A 26,808-nucleotide genomic window follows, 5' to 3' on the forward strand; every position below is an offset into this window, starting at 1 on the left:
GGAGTGACCCAAGGACAACATAAGAATGATACATGAACCGTTGGATTCTAATTAGTTTCGAGTTTGTGGAAATTCTCTCAAAAGCAGAAGTCAACTTTTTCACGGATGTCTACTGGACAAGGTGGGAGTGGCCTCGGTGGAGGACAAGTTGCGGGAAGCGAGGCTGAGATGGTTTGGGCATGTGAAGAGGAGAGACACAGATGCCCCAGTGCAGAGGTGTGAGAGGTTGGCTATGGACAGTTTCAGGAGAGGTAGGCCGAAAAAGTATTGGGGAGAGGTGATTAGACAGGACATGACGCAGTTCCAGCTTACCGAGGACATGACCTTAGATTGGAGGTTATAAAGGTATCAGATTAGGGTAGAACGCTAGTAGGTAGTCCCGCTTACTAGTAGTCGCAGTTTTGCTCTATAGTTTCTTGTCCTTTGATTTCTACTACTATCGGTTGTTTTTTGGTACATCGATTATCTTATTTAGCTGTGGTAGTCGCTCCTATTTTCATCGCTTTATCATGGCTTTTTCATTTTCATACTGCTTTGAATTTGAATTGCTTGTCCTTATCTGACCTTTTTTGTCATGCTTTCTTTTGAGCCGACGGTCTCTCGGAAACAACCTATCTACCTTCCAAGGTGGAGGTAAGGTTTGCGGACACTTTACCCTCCCCAGACCGCACATTGTTGGATTTCACTGGGTATGTTGTTGTTTATTTGTTGTTAGTCTACTGGGATCTTTTGGAGATAGGACTCTGACCTCTCCCAGTTGAACTGCATTGCGACAGTGAGCAGAGAAATCTTGTAGAATTTCGGCCGCATTAAAGTTAAGGAGATAAGCGGTGATTATTTTTTATTTGAATTTCCATCGAGGTCGGTAGCAGAAAGAATCAAAATGGATAGATGGATTTTCAACAATAAAGAACTCCACTTAGAATGGTGGTCCCCTAGTAATATTTGCCATTGAGATAACTGCAGACTTAACCATCTATGGATAAACCTGATTGGTTTTCCATCTCACTTGTGGTTGTAGAATATTTGTAAGCGACGTCTCCCCTTCTTCCACCCTATTAAGATTTGAATAACACTCTGCAAGACCCACGTGTTCAGTCCCATCAGCAGCCCGAGGTTGTTCTACCCACTCGAGAGAGGATCTAACTCCAACTTCTTCTCCCACTCTTCTGCCGACTTGTATCATCATCTACACCTCATACCTAACCGGAATTGTGAAGATGAGACCATTACTTTCCACTGCCACATATCTTGGCAACAGCTCCGATGTCCCCTCCACCTTAATACTCGCCCATTGTTTTTTTGAATAAGGTAACATTTAATACACACCCATTTAAGGTGATTCTTTAGTGAGGTTTCTTCTCCCGTCTCAATCCATACCCCGAAAATCCCCTATCTCTTTGAACCCTTTGTACAGCCATAAGTGGGGTTGTAGTAATCAGTATAATCCAAACCCATTTCATTTTTCCGGTCGGAAAGCAACCAACTGTTGGTGACCACCATTCAGCAGTCATAGGTACCACCATTCAGCAGTCATAGGTACCTGCTTCCATCTCCACTCAATTGTTTTAAAGAGTTCCGCCAATTTCCGTGTCGGAAATTCAAAGAGGAAGGAAGATCCATTGATCTCCCAGATCTGTGTTGCAGCTGATGTACTCTACTTGCTGGAAATCCATCTCTGGATGTCTAAAAGTGTGGAACTTCGTGAAGCGCTGCCAGGAAACTTCTGATCAAGCATCTGCTTAGAGTGTCATCACTCAAAATGGGTGAGCCATCTATGATAATCTTTCTGTTGTGAGTCAGCACCTCTGCTAATGGTGCATCCTTTGCTGGCCATTGACTGGTGGTGATGGCATTCACATATGTTCCATTTGTTACTAGGTTTTGGCTGACTTGACAACGATGATTCCCCTCTGCTTAGAAAGATAGGCGTATGATACGGTAAAGGCCTCTGGAGAAAACAATGAAAAGCCAGGTAGAGCCTCTGAGCCGATCCAAACGAACCGCATTGAATGTGATTTCCGGCAAGATAATGACAGTTCTCTGCTCCTTCCGTACTGCAACAATGATTATAAATCCACCATATTTAATGTACTTCTGTGAATAATAAAAGTGGTAAATAATCTACCATATGATTTGTTCCCAGTATTAAAATAAATTCTATTATCCATCCCAACTAAAGAAACTTAATTGAAGTTTTTAATCAGCCACTAAAAGAAATGATCGAGAAAAAACTTCAAATCCATGATCTCCGACGTTGGTAAGCAGTTTCACGGGTGCAAAGGTTAACAGTAAAAAGGCCTCGATAATTATGCCTGATAGAATTTTTCCTTCTGACCACACATTCTAAGTTTACTAACATAAGTGAATAATCAACTGATCCTCTTACAGAATCCTTAAAAGAATTACTCCCTCTGTCCCAATTTACGTGACACTCTTTCTTTTTAGTCCGTCCCAAAAAGAATGACACTTTCTATATTTAATAACAAATTAATTTAACTTCCCATTTTACCCTTAATCAATGATTTATTGCCACAAAAATTTCTATGGCTTATTTTTTACCACAAGTTTCAAAAGGCTTTTTTTTTCATTCTTAAACTCCATGACATAAATTGTTGACACTCTTTCTAGCTGGGAGGAGGCTGGGATTGGGGCAAGGAATAGAAGCTACTGGAGGATCATTCCAGCTTGCATATGGTGGACAATCTGGAAAGAAAGGAACTCCAAATGTTTTGAGAATGGAAGTAGCACTCTACAGAAGATCAAGCAAGACTGTATGTTGTTATTTTGTTTTTGGTGTACAAAGAATCCCTCTGTAGATGCAGAATCAATCCTAGAAGTTCTTGACTCATGTTAGGATTTTACTCTCTTAGCTTCTTAGTTTTCTCTTTTCTTTTGTAAAAGGGTTTTCAGTACTACCTAAGTACTTGTCTATAATACAAAGTTGTTACCTGTTCAAAAAAAAAAAAAAAATTGGGACAAAGTGTATGTTTTTCTAAGCAATAGAAGAGATGGGGAAACCTGCATAGTAACACCCAGGGGCTATAAGTAGAGAAATTAGTGTTTAGTCTAAAAGTGGAAGCAATAGTGGACAAGATTATAAAAAGCAGCAGATACATAGAGATAGAAAAAGGGAGGTGTGGAGAAGAAGAGAGTTTCTTTGTTAACTAATGTGCCTCGGGAACACTTTAATGGCAATTGTGTAGAAACTAAGTATATTGCAAGGAAAAAAAGGGGCAGCCCGGCGCACAAAGCTTCCCGCATTAGCAGGGTCCGGGAAAGGGCTGCACCCCCAGGGGTGTGATGGAGAGTGTAGACAGCCTACCCTAAGGCAAACATTATTGGCTGCTTCCACAGCTCGAAGCCGTGACCTATAGGTCACACGGAGACAACTTTACCATTGCTTCAAGTCTCCCCTTCAAAAACTATCATTTGAAAGGTTTAAGATGGGGGATATTTTCTGAAAATTGGGGGTTAATTCCTCCTTTATTCATATATATATATATATATATATATATATATATATATATATATATATATATATATATATATATATATATATATATATATATATGTGTGTGTGTGTGTGTGTGTACGAGAGACATTAGGCTTGTGTATTATTTGGCTTTCTGCTGTCTGAATAGGCACTTAAACCACACTAGGACCAGTGCATTAGCGGGAGCTTAGTGCTCCAGGATGCCCTTTAGACTAGGAGATAGAGAAAGGGAGGTGCGGAGAAGAAGAGATTTTCTTGGTTAACTAATATGCCTCAGGAACACATTAGGTCTAGAAACTAAGTAAACTGTAGATGACAAGTTCAAAAAATGGTTTGGAAGGTTATAAATGTTGGATATTTCCAAAATTTGGGCATTAAGTCCTCTTATGTATGTGTGTGTGAGAGAAAGCGAGATATAGAAAGAGAAAGAGAGATTTGTGCGTGTGTATTATTTGGTTTCGCTCGTGTTAGTAGAACTATTTAGTCATCAAATGACGAGTATACAAACTTAACTGGTCCGATCCTTGTTTAGATAGCTTGTATGGAATTATATGATTATATAGAGCTTGACCTGTATTTGTCTGAATAACATCGGTAAGTTCTATCTGATGTGCTTTCATAAATGAAATTTCAGTCTCTGTGAACTTTGTGGTTATGCATGATCTTTTAGGTGCATATCCTTAGTATTTTTGAAAATTGTCAGCATTGTTAAAGTTATGTCGTGCTTCTTTTGGAGTTATATCAGTAAATAGTTAAAAATATTAGATTTCTTGTCTTCTACTTAGTAGTTAATACTTTTGTATCTGTTGGTAATTTAGTATATTATATTTCCAGGGAGTTTATTGAGGCAATCATTTTCTGGGACCCTGTAAACAGGTGTTGGGGAAACTCAGTTTCATGTAATGTTATCCACTGGCATTTCACTGATTGGACCTACATACAAAGCTGTATATGTTAAGGCAATACCTGATAGGTATTCTACTCGGCTCATGGGGACAACAGAAGCAATTGACTTGAATCTGGCTGGTCAGACTATTTTAGATCAGATTTATGATGAGGTAAGGTGGTACATCTTGTGAAGTGAATTGGTTTTAATGTTTCAGCACTTTCTGAAGGAAGTAATTTACACCTGGTTTGTTTAGAAAGAAACTACCAAATACTTACAGGATTTTGTGGTGTAACTAGTCTCGTTTCTTTTTCTTTGATTCTTTCCACCATAGTAAAGCCTTTTAAGTTCAGAAATGTGGGGATTCATCAAATGCAGAACTCTGTTGCTCTTGCCTCACTTTAGCAGGGAAGAGCATGCAATGGGTTCAACGAGATGCATTATGGCAGATTGGACATATTTGGATTATTAGAGTTGATATCATGCTGTCTGATTGATTTCCAAATTCTATTGGTAACTCCGAAACAATCTGACCATTACAAATTAAGGTTATAAAAGACTTTACAGAAGAATGTTCATGATTGGTCTTTTGCATGCACAGTTACACAAGGTATATTATAATAAGAAACAGTAATAAAATCACTTTTGTTAAACTGGTATTTTTATCCTTAATGGTTTAGTAATCTGCTTTAAAGCGTAATCTGAAACTGAAGGTTTCCTGTGAGTTGGAAATGTTTGTTACTTAATCATACTTAATTAGAACTTACTGTCTAATTGATGAAATATTTTTCTCTCCTAGGACCTATTAACATCTTCCATCATGTGTGTATGAAAACACATGAACATAATTCACTCTCTTCTCTTTGACTTGACATGTTTCTTTTCTATGATTTGATTTCACCAGCTGGGAGATCATACCCATTCTCAAACTCTCTATGTTAGAGTTACAAAGATAAGGAAATGCACTTTTCGGCATGAAAAAGAAGGCTGGATAAATGTGCATGAATTCCATGAGGTTTTAAGGTGATTAATGCACCATCGAGCTTGATTATCCTTATGGTCTTCACTTATGATGTTTGAATGTTCTATGATGTCGCATTCTGCTCTCTAGTTTACCACCTTTTTTCTGTCCCGAGGTGTTTGATGTGCAAAAGAATGCAGGTAGAGGGATTATTCTCTAGGAAGTTCCCACGGTTCATGGAGAGAATAGGGAGTCCTCCTCACCTGAGTTTGTTTCTGCAAATGTGGAAAAACATTTTCAATTATATTACTACTGTTGTTTCTTTTAGTTGGGTTATCTTTACTATTTTTACTGTTAGTACTTCTCTTTTTTACAGTATTTTCGCCATAGGTTTTACTCTTGTATTTGTCGAACTGGTTTTTGAAAACACTTTTCTTTAGCCGAGGGTCTATCGGAGACGACCTCTCTACTTCACACAAGGTAGGGGTATGGTCTGCGTATATCCTTCTCTCCCCCGACCCCACTTGTGGGATCACACTGGCATGTTGTTGTTGTGGTTGAAAGTGCTAGCTTACAGCCTTTTATGCCTTTCCTCTTCCTCTCTCGACTTCTGTAACTAATTATAAGTATTTGCAGAGGTGATTACAAGTATCTCTATGTCCATGGTGATGGTATCAGAAGTTACGACTCCTTCCGGTTTTACCATGCAAATTCTGATTCGGCGCGTGCTTCTTGCAACAATGTTTCGAACAACATGAGATGTCTGAAGCAGGATCTAAACCAGCTAACTGATGATAATACTAATAGCAATGGCATAGATATGCATAAGAAGTCTGTTTTTGGTGGTATGATGTTCGCTTGCTATGGTCGTGGCAAGTTATTTTTCGGTAATGTAGATGCCTCTCCTTTCTTGGAGAACTTCCCTGGGGTTACCTTCTCAGGAACCTATTGTAACGGAGAAATTGCAAATGGAGATTTAAGCTCATACGAAAAGGGGTCTAAAGAACACAGCTCTATACGTTGCAGTCTGCACGAAAATAGCACTGTCTACCTGGTTGTGTCATACACTCCTGCATTGCGACCGCATTAGAGATGTAGCTGGTATTACCTTTGACAATCCGGTGGGTAATGGCCAAAGATTTTTGGTGGTTTGAATAGGCTACTGTTCCGTACTTTTTAGTTTTGGAATTTGGTGGAATCTGGCTAATATTGTAGCTTAGCAGAGGGCCAATCTCGTGTAGATATTTCAAAAGCCATTCTGGACTAATTTACTACTATCTTGTTGCTGTTTCTCAGTTGTAGCACGTTTGTGCTGTAAGTGATATGCCTGCAAGAATTGTACTATTTTTCGTTTCTTTAAATTCGGAAAAGGGTAAAATATGCCTTAACGTAGGGCTGGGCATAATTACCGAAAACCGAAAAACCGAACCGAACCGAACCGAAACTTCAACACACCGAACCGAACCGAACTAGTTTGGTTCGGTGTTTGGTGTCCATCGTCAAAAAACCGAAATCGAAATAGCCGAACCGAAGTTTGATAAAACCGAACCGAAAAATCGAAGGCGCACCGAAATTTAATACATTACCCAAAAAAATTAAAATAGTTCAGGCTCATTAAGTTTAAAGCAAAAAAAAAAAATTCAATTGTAATAAGTCTTCTTTTGTATTTGTATCCCTAATTTTCCACTTCAATTGAAAAAATCAAATATCCTTAACAAAGAAAGGTAACTAGGATCTCTCTTTAGGATTAATGTATATCCTTTATGTGTTTTCTTAATTATTCTTACGGTATGTATAACACCTAGTAATCCTATGTCATGATTATAATTTTCTGTTCTTGTGTATCCTGTTTGTTTGATTTTGATTTCAATTTATCAGTTTTATGTTTTATTGCTTTTGAGAATATGAATTAGTATCAATGGAATCGCTTCTAATATTATATTAAAAAAACCGAAACCGAAAGAACCGAACCGAACTAGTTTGGTTCGGTGTTTGGTGTTCACTTTCAAAAAATCGAACCCGAAATAGCCAAACCGAAGTTTGATAAAACCGAACTGAAAAATCGAACGCCCACCGGCTTAACGTTTGTCTCTTATTGCCCTTTGTTAACTTATCGGCTCATATATGCTCTTAATGTTATCTTTTGTCTTGAAATTTCTATGAACAATTTAAAAGTCTCAATATGCCCCTCGCACAAACAACGGAAGCCACGTAATAAATTTAGACATTTTTAAATGTTTAAAGGCTAAATTATATGTAACAACAACAACATACTTAGTGTGATATCGTAAGTGTGGTGTTACATCCGGCAATTTTTGCAGTTTGAAAATTTGAAACAATTTCGACTTGTAAGAAAGGAGGCCATATTTGGATTTTTCTTAATGTGTGTATGCCGGTTGGAAGCTTGGATGTGGAAACACCTTGAGAAGGCCTAAGGGCAAAATTGGAATTTTGAAAATTTGTTTCGGGAATTATAAAGATGATCCATAAGTACTTGGCTCAAACAAAAAAAATAAGAAAATTTAGGCCCAATTCCTTAAGGGTGGCCGGCCATAGTATATGGCCCAAACCCATGGGATTTTAATCCAAGTATTAAAAGAGAAGGGTCTTAACATTTCATGACAAATCAAGAAGTTTCAAGAAAGAAAAAGAAGAGCAAAAATGGAAAGGCCAATTCGGCCAAGAGCAAGAGAAAGAAAAAAAAATAAAAAATCTTGGAGCCTTCAACTTTGATTCAAAAACTTGTCTCTTCTTGAATTACTACTAAGCTTGGAACCCTCTTCAACATGGTATAATTTTTGTGGCAAGAATGGATAGCAAGTGAAGAGTTGAAGGAACAAGGTAAGAATTCATCATTCTTTGCATGTTTTGGATGTTTGTATATGATGTAGTATGTGAAAAAGGATGGAATTTAAGAAAATATGAATAAAACTTATGGAAGTGTGGAAAGCTAGGTGTGGTGTATGCTTAAGTGTGTGTGGGAATTATGTTTAACTATTTTATCTAGTGTTTGGTTGATATTGTTGTGGATGTTGAATGATTTTGGAGAGATTGTAGTCTTGCATGCATGATGTTAGCCGTGGGGTTTGTGTGTGAGTGTGGCCGTGTATGTGCACGGTGGTGTGGCCGTGTAGTTGTGGTGTGGTGTGGAGGAAAATAAGCCAATTTTATTTAGTGTTTTGATTATTGTTGTTGTGAATTTTATGTTGTTAATAAAGCTTAATGATCTTAGTGAAATTGTAGTAGTTGGAGGCTTGAGATGGAAGTTTATGTAAATGGAATAAGATGTCTTGCATGAATAGAATATAATGTTGTTAGTATGGTGTTGTTAATGCGCGAGTTATTAAGTTGTTATTGTTCTTATTGGAGTTAGGAGGTCTTGAAGGAAAGGGCATATTGATTAAGTTGTTATAATGTATCTTGGATTGAAATTGGAAATTGCTAGTATGGTTGTGACATTATGATTGATATTCGGCCGGGTTGAATTCCCGGATTGTTGTTGATTGTTTTGAGCCGAGTTGAACCTCGGGGATGATATATGTATAGGGGAGGTGCTGCCCAAATTTTTATAAACAAGTATTGGCGAAGAATAGAATTCCTAAGTCTCATGAATAGTATGCTGGTAAGAGTGACCATTTGCAGATTTTGGTGAAACGGGAGTCAAGATTGGACGAGCGTAAGGAACGACCAAGGTATGTGAAGCTATCCCTCTCCTTCTTTTGGCATGTCCTAGGTATACTAGGCTTGAATTTGAGCCTCGGGGTTATTACGTTCATCGAAATTCGATTCGAAATTGAGCACTATTCATTCGGTGCGATTGAACCGGAATTTATATCTTGTTGGAAAAATGCTCAAACGTCGTAACTTGCGGGAATGTAATCGAATTGTCTTGAAACTACCATAAATGGCTCCATTAAGTGATATTTTATAAACTTTTCAAAACCACTCCGAAGGGAGTGTGATATTTTATAAACTTTTCTAAAACCACTCCGAAGGGAGTGTGATATACTATTTTCTAAAGCTTTCTTAAAACCACTCCGAAGGGGGTGTGATATATTATTTTCTAAGGCTTTTCTAAAACCACTCCGAAGGGGGTGCGTACAAAACCACTCCGATGGGGGTGTGAGATTTTATTATTGACACTTTTCAAAACCACTCCGAAGGGGGTGCGATATCTCATTATTATTATCATTATGCCCGAAGGGCTTTAGTGGATTAGTAGTATGTCACGAGTGGCATGCCCGATGGGGCCGGGATAGCCGTATGTCACGAGTGGCATGCCCGAAAGGGCTAGATGCCGGGGCCGCATGTCCGATGGTGCCGGGATAGACGTATGTCGGACCGGCATGCCGAAGGGGCCATCATTTTACGTCGGGGCCGCATGTCCGATGGGGCCGGGATAGACGTATCTTCGGACCGGCAGCCCCGAAGCGGGGATTACTATTATTATTATTACTATTATTATTATTATTATTATTATTATTATTATTATTATTATCATTATTATTGCGCCGGAAGCGGCCGTCCGAAGGGACTATTTCATTGGTATGTCGGAGGCGACACACGGGTTAGGTTGCATCCTTTGCTTAAGGAATGTGTGTTCATTTGTATTATTTACTTAAGGGTTGTTCTAGGACCCATGTATACGTTTATATTTCCCTCCGGCGAGGGGCTGCAGTAATGAGCTTGATTGTGATTTCTTTTCTTCTAAATTGAGCGGTGATTGTTATTTGTAATCGCTTTACATACTCGGTACATATCCCGTCGACCCTCCTTCGGGGGTCGCGTTTTCATGCCACGCAGTACACCGCACGAAGAGAAGACTTTGCTAGAGTTGTTTCCGCGGGATTGGCGAGCTCCACCTCAGTTCGGAGTGTTGCCGAGTCAAAGTGTTCGTGTCATGGTTTTAGCATATGTTAGAGACTTTGCAGACAGTGTTTTGTGGATAGTGCGTCGGGAAGTGCGAATGATTTGTAAATGTTAAAAGAGTATGCATTTTCAGTTAATGATTATTGTTTGAAAGGTTTCATGTTTCTTAAAAATTTTCGAATTGGCAGGTTTTAGTAACGCGAACGTCTAAGGGTTCGCTCGACTCTGAGGAGGGTCGGGTGCCCATCACACCCTAGTAAGGTCGGGGTGTGACATGCGGTCTGAGAAGGGTAGGATGCACACATATCTTATCTTACATTTGTGAGGTAGAGAGGTTGTGTCCGATAGACCCTCGGATCAAAAGAATAGTATCTGATGCAGGAGTATCAGAAAAGGGACAACAACATAGTATGATACAAAATAATGCAGCAACAGAGAGTAATACATGTCGAAGCATAAGAGACTACGCGATAATTGAATACTATTACTAAAAGGAAAAGATGGGAGGAGGAGGCTAGCAACAATAGCCAGAATTAGACAAGTAGAGGTGATTACGCATCATAGATGAGTCTCGTTATAGTTAATCACTCCTGTTACGTATACACCTTAGCAGCAAGTCAAGCTATATATCTCAACTGTGCTACAAGTCTTGTGCTTAACTTTGGGAACCCATTTGGTTTCAATAGTTTTGTGTTCTTTTGGGAGATCAATTAGTTCCTAAATTTAGTTGATTCTCCTAGACTTTATTTATTCTTCCATTGCATTTATTCATTTTATCCTTTGACGGGCATAAAAGAGCTAATTCTTGGCTCATTTCCATTTTGTAGGAGCACTATATCTTGACTGAGATTCATATAATCCCATGGTGTCTCCATTTGAATCAATTTTACTCCTACTTGGACCAGAACTATTCATCTCGCGCCCACTTGGAACAAGATTCATCTCACACTCATTTGGAGCAGGATCACTGTCATTCGCATCTGATGATGAAGGTTGATCTAGATGAGAAACTGATTCATCATCACTTAAAATTCTCCCACTCAAATGAAGGGATCCTATTTGATCTAGGTCCTTAATTTATAAAGAAACAAGTCATCACTATCTCCCCTTCTTGGGTTATTCGTTCTCTAAAAATGTGACATTTCTTTATTCGAATTCAATTAGGCTCCCAGCGTCTTGCAATCCCATGAACATGTAACCTTTTCAGGTTTTAGAGTATCACATATAGATACTCTTGCTTCCTCTCTGGCCCAATTTGCCTTGAGATTATTGTTCAAATTAGCCACACATCCAAAGTCTCAAAATGTTTTAGGTTGGATTTTTCACTAGTCCACAACTCGTGTGAAGTTGATGTAACTGATTTCTTTGGCACATGGTTATAAACATAGACAACAATCAGTAATGCATCTCCTAAAAAGAAAACAGGAAAGTTTGCTTGAACCATTATTGATCTAACCATTTACAGAAACTTCTATCTCCTTTCCACAACACCGTCTTATTAAGGAGTTTTGGAATAGTTAACTGATCAACAATTTCACTTTCATCATAAAAGCTCGTTTAATAGGGAGGCATATTCATAGCCCGTTTTATTTCTCAATACGTTTATTGATTCTTCGAATTGATTTCACACTTGTTCACATACCTCTTGAAGCAAATTATTGCCATGGTTTTATGTGACATCAAATAGACAGGGGCGGAGCCAGCTTATATCCAGGGGGTTCCGAACCCCCTCGGTAAAAAATTACAGTGTATTTTCAAACTTAAAATTATTTTATTTTGTATATATAGTAGATGTTGAACCCCCTGACTTCTTCGTATATTTACCTTTTAGAATTTTTGAACCCCTGAATGAAAATCCTGGCTCCGCCACTGCAAATAGATATAACCAAAAATGAGTAACTTTATCAATTAATGTGATAAAATTAGAAGTTTCGTCCCTTACTTCACATTCATAGGACGACAGACGTCCGAATGAACCAATTACAATGAATATTCGGTTCGATTATAGTTATCAAATGATTTTCTAATAGCCTTCTCAAACTAGATAATGCTCAAGTGAACTTATTCACCTGTCATAGACCCATGTGACCAGGTCACATCATCCTTAGGATGATGTGATAAGGCAATTGAGGAAAACTAACAGTTGGATTAAAGGGACTAATATCTAAATCCATAAAATCATTTTTGATAAAGTCAGAACCAAAATAAGTTGTTCCTATGCCTTAATGTCATGAAAATTCCAATTGAAATCCAAATTTAATAAACTAACAGAGAAGCAATATCTTTAAAAATTTAAGGAGCAAGCAAAGTATTATGTAGGATAAAGACTCGATGTTCACATAAAACTAATTCACATGATACGATCCTTTTAATAACTTTAGTGTTGTTTCCTACATATGTCCGCATTGCGCGTGTGAAACCCATTGGTAACAGAGAAGCAATATCTTTAAAAATTTAAGGAGCAAGCAAAGTATTATGTAGGATAAAGACTCGATGTTCACATAAAACTAATTCACATGATACGATCCTTTTAATAACTTTAGTGTTGTTTCCTACATATGTCCGCATTGCGCGTGTGAAACCCATTGGAAGTCCACAAAGGCTTCACATCCCTCACTATGTGGTACATGGATCCTAAGTCAATTACGATAATAGATTAATCTTAGAAATAAAAAAAATAAAAAAAAAATAAAAAAAACACAGCTAAAAACACATATATTACTAGCATAAGGAACACAAAGTATCTTTTCAGACACGTTATACAATGCTTTATTAGGCTTAGTGCGATCACTAACATAGTGACCCTTTCATCACAATTGAAGCATTTCACTTTAGTCACAAAAAATTTCTTTTACATTTCCTATCATTTTAGGATTCTTATTTGGTTGAGCATTAACCTTCCAGTTCCCTCTAGTTTTACATTTAAAACCATTTATTGAGCTAGAAATTATTTTGTGCACTTTTTACCTTATTAGGCAGCCTCATGCCGCTCCTCTTCTAACTCTAGGTGTTGCCTCACATCATAAATGTATTTTTACACTTACTGTGAGTCAGGTGAATCTACATATGCTCCTTAACTTTGTGGCAGGAATTGGTGTCACGACCCAACCGGAGGGCCATGAGGGGTACCCGGTGCTAGCCCACCCGGGCACCTCTTAACGTACATTCACATTTACATCTAGGTGAACCACATAGCTTAATCATAATTCCTATCCATCATTCATGCTAATCTCATTGGGCAACAATACATTTATATCACCGTTAACAACTATGCCCATATCAATGTACATAAGCCGACAAGGCTATCAAAATGATATACAAAATATAAGCCGACAAGGCTAAATACATCTAACCATATACACATGTCTACGAGCCTCTAAGGAGAGTATGTCACAACATATAGGCTGGACAGGATCCCGCCATGCCTATAAGTATGTACACAAAAGAATAGATACCAAAAGCTGTAGCTCCGAATGAAATGGAGCTCCGCTACGTAGTCCCTGAGTAATAAAGCTATGGATCAAGCCTGTCTCCCTAGCCACCTGCGGGCATGACACAGCGTCCACAAACAAAAGGACGTCAGTACGAAGAATGTACTGAGTATGTAAAGCATAATCAACATCATTATAGAAGCATAAGAGACAACATAAGAAATAGCATAAGATGGGAGGTAGTAGAACCATCGTCATAAACACTTACTTGCTTTTCATAGGGATCTTCCATTTCTAATACGTGATTGTGCACATACATCCTTATCCGTATCTGTATTTATTTTCATATTCATATACATATTCATATTCATATTCATAGCATACCCGACCATGAAGGATCGGTGTTTCACATTAGGCTTGGTGATTTATACATACCTGGCCCTACCAAGGCTCAGGGTTGTCCGTACCCAACTGCAGTGGTGCGTGCGTGATACGTATCATACCCGGCCATATAAGCTCGGTGTTACATAATAGTCATACATAAACACATATACATAAGAGCTCATAAGCAACTTTGACATCATTACTATCATCGTTTCATTGCATCTATCCTTAGAGGATCACTCATCATATAAGGAATTTCATAGAATCGTAACATAACGAGAATCATGAGCTTTAGTAGTTTTCAAAGATAGAATCATTTGGAGGACATCATAGGCTCATGAAAGAATAGATATATGGCCAAGGAACCATGCCTTATTGAAAGAAGGATTAGCCTTACATACCTTTTTGTTTAGCTATTCTATCGCTTGAACGTTCTCCTTCAATGCTCACGTTTCTACCTTCATTAGAGTTATACTAACATTAGAAAATCGATAGCTTAGCATACTTGACTAAGGCTAGAGAAAATTAGGCAGCATCTCCTTTGTTTATACAACTTCCTCCATATCATATATCAACTCCCAAACATCTATAATAACATTCACAACATCATAAGCAATAGTCTTTATTCACCCACATTACCCATATTCCTCAATTCACTTCAAATCATCCATATCCATAGTCATAGCACACTATTACATTCACTCATATACAATGTCTTTCCCATGTTCTTAATGTCATTTTTAACATAATCATAATCACAACATATCAAGAATCATGACTCATTCCAAGCTACTACTCAAAATGATACTATTCCCACATTCATGACCCATTTTCTATCTCCTTCTACAATCCGAGTCTTTCGACCTCTTAATACTTTAAACAACATGGAATGACCATAAAACTTACCTTAGATGGTGTAGGAATGGACTTTGGGTAGAAACACTTCACTTGAGCAAAACCCTAGTTCCACTTCCACTTGGATGTCTTGTCTTGGATGAACTTTAATGAGTTTCTTACACTTGATTCTGTTAGTTTGATGAAGTTGATCATCAATTTCCTTTGAATTCTTGTGAGAGAGGTGTGGAGAAATATTCTAGAGAGTTCTTGAGAGAAGGCGAGTGAAGATGAAATGAAATGAAATGAACTTGGTCCCCTTATTAATAATTCACAATCTGTCCCGCTTTGATTTCACGGACCAACATACGGTCCGTATAATTTATTCTAACCATATGTTTGGCCGTACTTTTGGTCCAGTGAAGGCTGCCAATGTGGGCAGAATATACGGCCTAACATACGGCCAGTATATTAATGCCCAGCTTTTTCGAAACGCGTTCTCGTCGACTCGTTTGATCTCCAATCCTTATGGAACCTTCTTAATACTTGTTTAGCACCTCATTAACAATCTAAGGGACGTTATAACTCTTCTCCAAAGCATCATCAAGTCATCATTAATTCGGTACTCGTAAATCCTTTTCGATACATAACGTATACCTTGCCTTCCTTGGCAAACTTTCTTCTCTTACTTCGGATGTCTTTGAAATCTCAATTAGGGTCACCAAAGGCTATTCCTTACTTATCGAAACATCGTATACTTCGTGCCCTTCGTTAGTCTATTCACCGTGCATTAACGAAAATTTTTTCGAGGTGTAACAATCGGACAATCACACTTTTTGCTCATTAGTTAACTTGTGACCTAAGTTTGGTAACCGTAGTGCTCCCACACTTAGATTCAAGAGCATCCAATAGATTTTTTTTTATAATCTTTTGAGTAAAATTCCATGTGACATCTTTACTACTCAGCAACGTAATGTGAGGTAGGAAATTCTTATTTTGAAGCGTTGTAGACTTCATCCATGACATTATTTACTATTAAAAAAAAAAGCCAACACATATTATAGTTTATTGTTTTAAAGTCTTATAATTGTTACCATTAAGCTTTTCACTTATGATAAGCTCTGGAACAATATTCTTTAAAGCATTAGACATGGTCTTTTTTAACACAAAAGTTCTAAATATTTGTAAAACACGAAGTTTCATAGTTAACATAAAAGCACACATGTTTAATGTTTTTGCATATACATAAATATAACATTAGCAAATTGACAGGGCTATCAAACATAAACATAAGCCCTAGAGTTGAAAGTTCACTATGTTCTCTATCATCGTCTTAGGATAGATGTTATGTATAAAATAATAATTATATTGACTCATGCTAAGTCACCATATTATTTTAATTCAATAAATATTTTTATTTCTTGATTAAACATGTGGTATATACACAAAAATATACAAACCGACTAGAAAATTTAGATCCTATTTCGATACGCTTATATATTAGTGGAATAATTTAATTAAATCTAAAAATTTGATTTTTATATGTTTAACGAATCAAGGAGAAAATAGACTTCAAGGGAGAGTGAGTAACATAGACATGTTGTATGTATCATATAATGATTTTACATATATTTTATTTTGAAAAATTTCAACTGAAAATAATTATACGCTATTATATTTTTAGAACAGTATGTCCAAAAATTATTTAAAAAATATGAAAAAAATCAGAAATTCAATTTCGAACAAAAAAAAAAAAAGAATATTGAAAACAGAAAACAAGGTGAGCCACACTCTTCAGAAACGTATTTCGCCCGAGAGTGGGATTTGTCTAGGCCAACAAACCAACCTTCGTCTCCTTGGAACTAGGATAGGCGACCCAAGTGCAACAAAAAAGGGTTTTGCGCAACCCAACTCATTTTTCTTCATCTTTTGGCTATTTTGATCCAATTAAGACGCGATGTTTTGTCCCAAACATATTTTAGGATTGATTTCAAGCATCAATTGCTCAAAAAATCATCAAAAAAGGTGCCAAAATTTGTTTGACAGGTCAGCGGGTCTTCCGGCCAAAACCATATTTTCCCGCTAATTTTTTATTAATTAAATAACTGATTTACATCCTAAACGTATTTTAGAACTGATTTAAACCATCAAATTAAAGTAAAATCATTCAAAGATTGATCCATATGATAAAAAATTGATGGGTTTTGTTCTAAACAAACCCTAGGGATTTTTCTTAAAATCCTGCCCAAAATTTCGATGAAAATCACAATTGATTATATGATTTTGCTGAAAAGCATATAAGTAACATATTAGCCAAGTCAATCAGAGAAAAATTGCATGAAACTGAGATTATTAAATTTTTGGGGTTAAATTCGTGACAATTAATCCCTACAACTTTAAAATTCAATATTGTATCTCACAAACTTCAAGGCCAAAAAATATGATCTACATATCGACGAAAATTTCTCGACGAGTTCTATAAAAATCCTAAGGTTTCATGCAAAAACTAGAGTTTCATGCAAAAACTAGACATTTATCGACATGAAATAATGCAATTAAATTACAAATTTAACATTAAAACCCTAGAAACTACGTGTTGCATACTAATCATGTCAACTATCAGAACACAATCCTATGGCTTTGATACCAATGTAGTATTTCAATAGTTAAATACTAGTTAGGAGACTTACCGGTTTCTTCATAGCGAAAACGGATCTGCAGCAACCACGACTCAATCACCGATTGTCGGGAATCCTCACGAAGTGGATGGATTCCCTTTGTCCACAGCCTAAATATCCTCAGAAGATGCAGAACGTTTTTTCTCTTTTTGGAAAGCTAACCCTAGCCATCATATTATAGTGGGAAAAATCTCTTTTTTCTTACACCCATAATGGTGTATTTATACACTAAGGGGTAGGATTAAGGAGGATCCGGGGTGAGCTACCAGCCGATTCATAGTACTAGATTCCCTTTCCTATTTCACTTTCTGTCCTTTGTTTCAGACAGTGTATTTCATACTTCTTCAGACTTGTATTTCATACTTCTTTAGGCTTGTATTCGCATCTTAGTAGTTCTTGTACCAGTGACACTAGATTTTGGGGGTTGTATCACTTTCCTTATGTTTTATGACTATTGGCTTTATTAAGACATTAAAATGACTTGTATGATTTCTTTTCCGCATTAAATTCCTTATTAAATTGTTTAACGGGTTGTGGATGGCTTACCGACTTGGTGAGAGTTGGTTCCTTCACGGCCTAGTAATTTGAGTCGTGACAAGAGGTGTATGATCCATAGATACAACAACTTCATTCTGGAGTTAGATTCATTGCTCATCAGTAATATGCTAAATAATACCACCAAACTTCAGAAATTGAGGGTTAAAAGTGAAGAAATTGTAAAGACCTTGAATCAAGAAAATGCTTCATCAGTATTACTCATTGCTTTAGAGAAGCAAATAAAGTTACATATTTCTTGGTCTGGCTACAACCTTGGATGAAGGCGCATCCGTTATCTATCTCTTTAAGAGCTTCCAACACAAGACAAAGGTTCATTCAACTTGATAAATGGACGCTACCTAGCATCCAAATTATGTACGACAAAGCTAACTTTTTTATGAGCTAATTAATCTGTATATGCTTAGAAGAAAGTAGCTTTTGTATGGGATCTTTCTTCCTAGCTGCTTCTTTTTGTCATGTGTCGTACATTCGAGGTAAGACAAAGGGTGTGTTTGGAATGGAGGATTTTCAATTTTTTCATGTTTGATTGGTCAAATATTTTGAAAAACATTTTTTCCTAGGAAAACAAGTACTTTAAAAATGAAGACCCTAATGAAACTAGGAAAAATAGGTGGCATTCCAAGCTCTTTGTCTTCTCCTCATCCTTCCAACGCCCCAACCCTCACCCCTTGACCATCCCTCCCTCCACTGCCAGCCCCGAACCCCCACTCCGCAACCCCTTTCCAACCCCCTATAGTGTTTTGTTAGATTACATATATAAAATGCTCTGGGTTTAGTATTTTTTTTTTTTTTTGCTTACTTACCAAACACTAGAAAATAAGTAAGAAATTCACTAGTTTTACAAGAACATTTCCTTCTTTCTCATGATTAAACAAAATACTTTTCTCCAAAATCTATCTTCCGAACAGTATAGTGAAATTAAATAAACCTATTTGCTCTCAATTAGATAAGAAAGAATTTAGGTACATTGCAATTGAGCGAAAATATTCTCAAGCACTATATGTTGTAAAAACAGAAATAGTACTATTGTAAATTAAAAAAGAAGTTCATATAATCAATAAAATAAGAATTTATGGTAGCACTCATTAGCAAATGATCCATTCATAAATCACACTTAGAAGTTTTAGATAACATAATAAGTAGCACCACACTTCATAAAATACACTAAAGAGGCTCACACACTATCATATGACCTAAATTGAACATAATAAACATACTTATATGTTCATGTCTAGTTCAAACTCCAGATAAAAGAGAAACTACTCCATCATCATTATTACATCTCCTTACCAAATTAACTAGATGCTTCACTATAAGAATAGCTTATGTAGTGAGCATATGTTAGAACTGGAATATCTCATTTTGTACAGTTATTGGGCATTGAAAGTCAGTCATGTTAGTCACAGTATATTGCTCATCTATCTGCAAAATAGCCAATGAAAAGAAAAAGGTTTAATTATAAGATGACTATTATCAATTAGAAAAAAGAAAAAGAAAATTCAAATATGTGGATTTCCAAATATGTTTATTGTCTTACCTTATCCTGTAAATATTTGTTTGCAGCTTCCAGTATCCCTTCCTGATAGAAAGGTGATCACAGTTTTAGTAATTAAACTAATTGAAGGATGCAAGAAACAAGTGCGACAACTAAATACTAAGCCATAATATGTTTAGCTAAGCCCATAAATTTCATTTTATATTAGAACAAAAACAAACTCCACTAATTACACGTTCAACTAGCATAACAACTCAAGTTATTCAGCATATCATGATTGACATTTGGAATGAAGCTTTTTAAACTTGTTTTTCGTAGTCTTCCCCTTCCCGTCCTATATAAATGATTTTTAAGGATTGATACACCCCTACGTTAATTAAGAAGGTTATTTGACTAAAAGACCTTTTATCCTTTCTCTTTAATCTACGCATAGGAAAATATAAAGAAATGTTAAAGAGTTCTTAGAAATTTGTTTAACCCTATATTAGACGAGGATAATTTTGAAAAAAACATAATAGCTTCTTAATTTTTTAAGAAGTTACATAATACTAATACTCTCTCTGTCTCAATTTATGTGGCGCTGGATAAGATTTCGTGAGTCAAACCTTTCTGTTTTGACCGTGTATTTGGATATGAATTTTTTTAAGTTTTTTAAAATAAAATTTACATGCTTGGAAACTAGGTAAAAATTTACTATATATTACATAATTGACAATTCAAAATATTTAAAAAAACATATGAATAAATGACGGTCAAAGAAAAGCTCGTTTGAATCTCGAAATCCGAAAGGTGCCATGACAGTGGGAGTAGTAAACTTTTTTTCGATACATTATGCACTGTAATAAAAGCTGGATGTTGCCTAACCTTATTCTTCAGCAGCTGGATCTCTTGAAACATGATATCCATCTGCAAGATAGTTTTAGAAAATCAAAAAACTCTCAATTCACATAAATAAAAGTAGACTAGATAATGTTGATATATAACTAGCGTTTTCATGAAATTATTACCTTTGCTGAACGAATATGATACATCCAAATTTCAAGGTACTTTTCAAGTGAATGCAATTCATCCAGTGTCATTGTTCCAGCGCCTCCCCCATACATGTAGCTAAGGAGACATTTTTGGATAATTAAACTTTATATCATTATTGACGAAGAAGATTAAGAAAACAAAGAGAAAGAACTAATAAGTTGAATAACACTTAATTAATTATAATTATACTTCAACATACAGTCATCAAAGTATTACCAATTCCAATTCAACCCAAAATGCGCCCTTCTCTTTTTATTTTTTTATTTTTTTGAGACAGTTTTTAAGGAAATAATTGAAGAGTAAAGAAGATATATGCATACATTGTCATGATCACATACTAGCTTGATGTTATTGGTAGTTCGAAGGAAAATAGATACTGGTCAATATCACACCTGAACTATAATTTTTTCGCCAATTTCACGCTCTAACTACCAGTTGTTTTCTTTTTCTACATGAACTATCACCATTTATGTATTAAAATACAACTAGTTGATAGTTCATGTTGAAAAAAGGAACAAGTGATAGTTAGCCTATTAACTCGAAGAAAAAACCACCTATTTCTTAGGGTAAAGTGGACCTCCTAAATAACTCGTTCTACTTCTCCCAACGACAGAAACTATACAACTTGACTTTCAAGGAATCTTTTCTGAAAAAATAATGAAATTTGATTTCAATCATTTGATACTTGCTAGGTATGCCATTAAAAGGTCATTTTTCATATATTCTCAGGACTTGAACTTGAGACTATTGATTAAGGGTAGAGGCCTAGAGGGTGGTATGCTATTCGTTCCCCACAAACACCCATTAGAACTTTTTGTAAACGTAAAACCATTGATACTAAACGCATTAATTTAGACAAAACTGCAGATTTCAATTAGTACTAGAATACAGATATTTAATTCGTAACACAACTTTTAGGAATTAGTAGAGATACTTCGTTCAATGTCATCTATAAAGAGAAATTAGTTAAATTGAGGAATGATAAACATATATACCTTAAGCCTTTCTGGAGTACGTCAATCTCATTCTTCAGCATGTTGATCTCCTCTTTTGGGTCCTAAAGAATATATTGTTCATTCATTACTAACATATAAGAAAAACTGTCATCCTATTTGAATGGAGTATTTATTTCTAATACAACTTCGCCAGAAAGCAGTACACCTTAGCATAAAAACAAATTCTTTAGGGCATTAAAATTTTCATTTAGACGAGGTAGTACTGTTCATAAGTTAAGTGCATGACTTTTCAGTTTTACTTATTTTTGCTAATTTCTCATTGCCCAGCAATTAAAAATTTTAAAAACCAGAAATTTCTTGATGAAAATTACAGCAGCAAATAACAGAAAAACAAAAAAGTATATAAGCATATATATATGTGTGCGTATACATGCACGAATTTTCACAACTAGGCTCATCTCTTGCAATTCTCCTTTCTTAATTATTACCAAGATATTTTCCCTAACAGAAAAAGTAATATAAAAAATTAAGAAGTATATATAAGCTTTAGAACGATAGCTTTCTCTACTTTTACAGTTCTAGTCACATTTTCTAAAGCATATTAAGCTTTACAAAATGAATAATTAAGAAGTATATAAGCTTTAGAACGATAGCTTTCTCTACTTTTACAGTTCTAGTCACATTTTCTAAAGCATATTAAGCTTTACAAAATGAATATAAGCAGAATGTGAATAACGACAGCCATTTATTTTGTTCTCTTTTTCCTCAAAACCAAGATTTACTTTTTTTTTCTTTTTCTGGAGGGTACCTTTATGAGTAGATAGTTTTCTAGTCAAAAAGCAAGAAATACAAAGGAAGGGATCCTCACTTATTACAAAAAGATTAATATCCTTTTTTAATTTCATGGTTCCAGTTCGTGACACTTAACGTGATAATGCAATTAATCACAAGGAAGTCACAAAGCATGAAGCATCCCCTGCAGTTTTGTCTCCTAAAAGTGAGTATATGCCTGAATTAAATATTGTTATCTTCACCCATTGGACTGAATATATATCTTATTGTGCTAATCACTTTCCATGTGTCAAAATGCAATAGTATATCACTAGAAGCAGCATCTGATGCTAAAATTGACATTACAACGGGAGTTTAATTAGCCTGACATGATCGTGTAAAAAATATTTACACAATCAAATTAGTAGAAAATATACTTATGTTATAAGAAAATTTATGTAAAAAAAATAAAAAAATTTGGTAACTAGAAAAAAAAGAAGAAGATAATTAACCACCTATAACATGTTACACTAAACTAATAAAGTAAAAGAGCTTCTATATCGTATGGATTTAACTTAAATCCTTACAAACTAGTATTACTCACTGATCTGCCCATTGATTCTTTTTTCTTATATGCCCCTTATTGTTTTTCATGAATTAGAGATGATCCACTGAAAAATAAAGAGCGTCTTCATCAACTCCACAAAAGTGAAAAAGAAAACATTTAACATCTAAAGTGAAAAACAAAACATTTAACATCTTTTTTAGAGTTTCCCCTTCATGATCAGGTTTTGGGATTGGGCTGTGGGGGTTGTCATAAATATGACAGTTTTATCCTTAAGATTTACCAGAGCTTGTTTATCTTTGGCTTCCTCAGCCACCTCAGCTCCCTTGGTTGACTTCAGGTACTTCTCAATCAGACCTTGCATGGTTCTTTCATCATAAAACGCAAAAATGAGAAATTAAGAGCAAAACAAAACTTAAAAACTAAAGGATAAGAGCTACAGTAAGATTTTAGGATAAATATAAAAATAACAAAAGTGCAAACCAATAAGCTAGTAATACTTTTATTATCTTGTTATGCATGCATATGGAATTACTCAATACTGAAATAGGCATGATTTTCTACGGTCGAATCCGTTAGAACGCTACCGAAAATCTGGAAAATAATTCGCGACAAACACATTTTCGACAAAAAATCTGTTGGAAATTTTGCATGTTTTCAATAGTCTTATAAATTAATATTTAATTTTGCGTATCATTGTGAAATGACAATAGAAAGAATTTGAGTATCCATGGACTTGTCTCGATTCATAAAACTCTTAGTTGCCAACTAGTAGTTGTACATGTTGTGATTTTTGGAGAACTTATGATAAAGATATTCACATACATGTATTTATTATATTGCACTATGCATAAAGAAAGCGAATACAAAATTTAGAGACTAGAGAGACAGTACTAAGTTTAAAGCGAATTCAATTTATACTAAAGTGATTGAACACACTTACTGCACTACACGTGTACTTAAACAGAGAAACTATATCGGATTCAGTAACTTATATGATGTGTATATGACTTTATAAGTCCAATACAGGAAAGACACAAAATATATATTTATACAATTAGGTTTCTTATAAGGTAAATATTATAGGTAAATCTCTACGATAAACATTAATTGATAATCTGATAATTATAAAATAGAGGTAATAGTAAAAAACACACTTGAACTCCCCCAACTATTAGCCGTTCTATTTTCCTATCTGAACTATCATCATCTATGTATTAAAACACACCTATAGTTGAGTAGATGGTGATAGTTTAGATAGGAAAGGGGACCAACTGATAGTTGGCTTAGTCAAATTCGAAGTGTTAATACATAGATGGTGATAGTTCAGAAAGGAAAAAGGAAGAACCGATAGTTGACCTACTCAGTTTCAAGGTGTGTTTAATACATAGATGATGATAGTTCAGGTAGGAAAAGGGGAACAACTGATAGTTGACCTAGTCAGTTTCAAGGTGTGTTTTAATACATAGATGGTGATAGTTTAGGTAGGAAAAGGGAAAAAACTGATAGTTGGCGTAATCAGCTTCGAGGTGTGTTTTGATACATAGATGATGATAGTTTAGATAGGTAAAGAGAACAGTTGTTATCGATGTATCAAGCGGAACAGTTGCTATCGATAATAGTCAATTTTGAGGTGTGTTTTAGTATTTGTTATCGATGGTTAAACTTATATATACGTGTACGTACGTAACATAAAAATCATGTCTAGAAAGAGAGGTGTACCCTTTGGTGGCGAGTTCATAGAGCTTTCCATGAGCGGAGAAAATGAATAAGCCAATTTCAGCATCGCACAAAACGGAAAGCTCCTTCGCCTTCTTAAGAAGCCCTGCTCGGCGTTTGCAGAAGGTCACCTGTCGATGCACCGGGTTCTCTATCCTCTTCATTTGTACCTTTCCACGAGCCATTTCTTAATTTCTTTCTGAATTCAATCACAAATTAGTTAAAAGTATTTTTTGAGTGTTGTTGGCTGCTTCTTTGCAGACAACCTCCCACTAGTTTGAACTAGCTTCGAGGTTGTTGCACTACTCTTGTTATTATCTACTTAGTTTACTTGCTTAGCACAACTTCACCTCTTCTTCTCTGATGTTTTCTTCCCTTTTATACATCCTATTTTGATTCTTAATTCTCTTCCGCTGTTTTCCACACACTAGCTATTAAACAATAACACTACTTAGTTGGCACTCAGTACCTTTCCACATCACTAGGAATCTTAATTATGTTACTCTATGGTAAGTACTATTGTACATTCTATTTTTTCATATTGCATACCTAAGCAATTTCGTCGCCAACCGCTTAACAACACCTGGTGAATCTTGATGTTATTAATTTTGCTGCTTAAAGACAACAGATATCTTTAGTACGGAAAATAGTCGTGTCACATGATTATTGGCTTGGTATAAGAGATTGTAGTTTGGAGGCTAATGTAAAATTTTGAACACCCACCCACCCAACCCCCACTTTTTTTCCTCTCTTGAAGCATGGGTTCTTTCCCTTTCCTCTAAAGTACGGATTCTTTTATTAACAAAAAAAATTAATACCAAGTTGTTCCTCGAAGAAAAACTTAATCCAAAGGTGTTCTATACTAGCAGAATATATAATTTGTTGATGTATTTAATTAGATATTACTAGTATACAAAGTAAAGAGAATTGATGTTTTGTCCGTCTGGTAAGATAGGTCAGGGGCCGAGGCTAATAAATATTCAAGTATAAGAGCTAATTAGGATATTTATGAAAAGTTTAGATGTGCGTTAAATAAATTATGCCAAGTTTAGAAGGGTAATATTGAGGTATTTTAGCTACAGAGAATTGAACTTGATCTATGGCAATTTTGGTCTGGTTCACCTATATTCTTTGTGTTTTGCCTCATTCTTGTATAATAAAGTTAACTCACTAGGATAGAAGAGAAGAGACATGCCAGTTGAGCTTAAGGGATTAATTGCTATGGACAAGTGGGATTTTCCTTTGTTCAGGATTTAGAAGACTACTAAGCGAACTTTTTTATTGTATTCTTGAAAATATTCTCAAGATTTCTATGTAAATATTAGTGGTGATTGGTAGGATAGTCAAAGTAAATGGAACTACTTCCAAGTTTCACCATTTGAACATTCCCATGTATGTAACTATGCGTGGAGGAGTCCTCCAAATCAGTATAGATCTAACTATCTGGACATGATAGGTACACTTCTTTTTCATGCGTCATATTGTAAAGAAGTGAGTATGTTCAATAATCACTTAGGATGTGAAGAGGTAAGGTTTGTATATGTGTGTGTATATATATCATTAGTATAAGGAAAATTTTATACTATTAAATTATGTTTAAATATTGTAAAATGTAACTTGTCTTATTTTCAATATTACAAATTTCATATTTTAAGGCCCCGTTTGGACATGGTTTGAAATCATGTTTGGATATGCAATTTGGATATTTTAAGGAGTATTTTGTCTTATAGACATAAAAAAAAACCCACAAGTTGTGAAAACTATCAAAACATTCTCAATTCTTATACAATCTTACCAAATGAGCAAGTCTTAGTTCATAACAAAATTAATACGCTAATTCATAACAACCGGCTCAAAATTAATACTAGAAGACCTTTCTAAAAATACAACATCAATTGATCAAATTTTAGTTCAATAAATAAAATTAAACTATAGGTCTTTTTTTTACAAAATTAAAAGGGTGGTAGACATAAATAAAATTTGGTGGAAGTTAATGAGATTGGTAAATGATTGATGGGGGTAATTGTTAAAAATATCTACCAACTTATGAATCTTTTTTTTACAAAATATATACTTATGGGTTAAATTTTATATTTAAAAAAGTTGAAACCATGGTTTCAAACCCCAAATCATGCCTTTTTGAATGATTTGAGGTTTGAAACCATAGTTTCAA

The 26,808-nt window shown here is 35.4% G+C and overlaps 2 protein-coding genes across 4 annotated transcripts; one reads left to right on the plus strand and one right to left on the minus strand.

The window, feature by feature from the left end:
- The first annotated feature begins 1,539 nt into the window (after window positions 1-1,539).
- On the plus strand, window positions 1,540-6,731 carry LOC132050182 (F-box/LRR-repeat protein At5g63520-like). 3 transcript variants are annotated; one of them, XM_059441307.1, is made up of 6 exons: window positions 1,540-1,766; window positions 1,882-1,975; window positions 2,632-2,852; window positions 4,358-4,554; window positions 5,287-5,405; window positions 5,980-6,731. In XM_059441307.1, exons 4-6 carry the CDS (start codon window positions 4,399-4,401, stop codon window positions 6,431-6,433), a joined length of 729 nt encoding a protein of 242 aa, XP_059297290.1. In that variant the 5' UTR covers window positions 1,540-1,766; window positions 1,882-1,975; window positions 2,632-2,852; window positions 4,358-4,398; the 3' UTR covers window positions 6,434-6,731. The 3 variants fall into 3 exon arrangements, with proteins under 3 accessions (XP_059297290.1, XP_059297289.1, XP_059297291.1); XM_059441306.1 differs by having other exon boundaries at window positions 4,373-4,554; XM_059441308.1 differs by having other exon boundaries at window positions 2,632-2,774.
- Window positions 6,732-19,173: 12,442 nt separating this feature from the next.
- On the minus strand, window positions 19,174-24,991 carry LOC132050183 (agamous-like MADS-box protein AGL12). Its single transcript, XM_059441309.1, has 7 exons — window positions 24,639-24,991; window positions 23,200-23,284; window positions 21,620-21,681; window positions 20,600-20,699; window positions 20,457-20,498; window positions 19,635-19,676; window positions 19,174-19,519 (listed from the first exon to the last, which is right to left on the minus strand). Exons 1-7 carry the CDS (start codon window positions 24,818-24,820, stop codon window positions 19,439-19,441), a joined length of 594 nt encoding a protein of 197 aa, XP_059297292.1. The 5' UTR covers window positions 24,821-24,991; the 3' UTR covers window positions 19,174-19,438.
- Between the last annotated feature and the right edge of the window lie 1,817 nt (window positions 24,992-26,808).

The sequence above is a fragment of the Lycium ferocissimum genome, chromosome 3, assembly GCF_029784015.1.
Source record: "Lycium ferocissimum isolate CSIRO_LF1 chromosome 3, AGI_CSIRO_Lferr_CH_V1, whole genome shotgun sequence".
NCBI lineage: Eukaryota > Viridiplantae > Streptophyta > Magnoliopsida > Solanales > Solanaceae > Lycium > Lycium ferocissimum.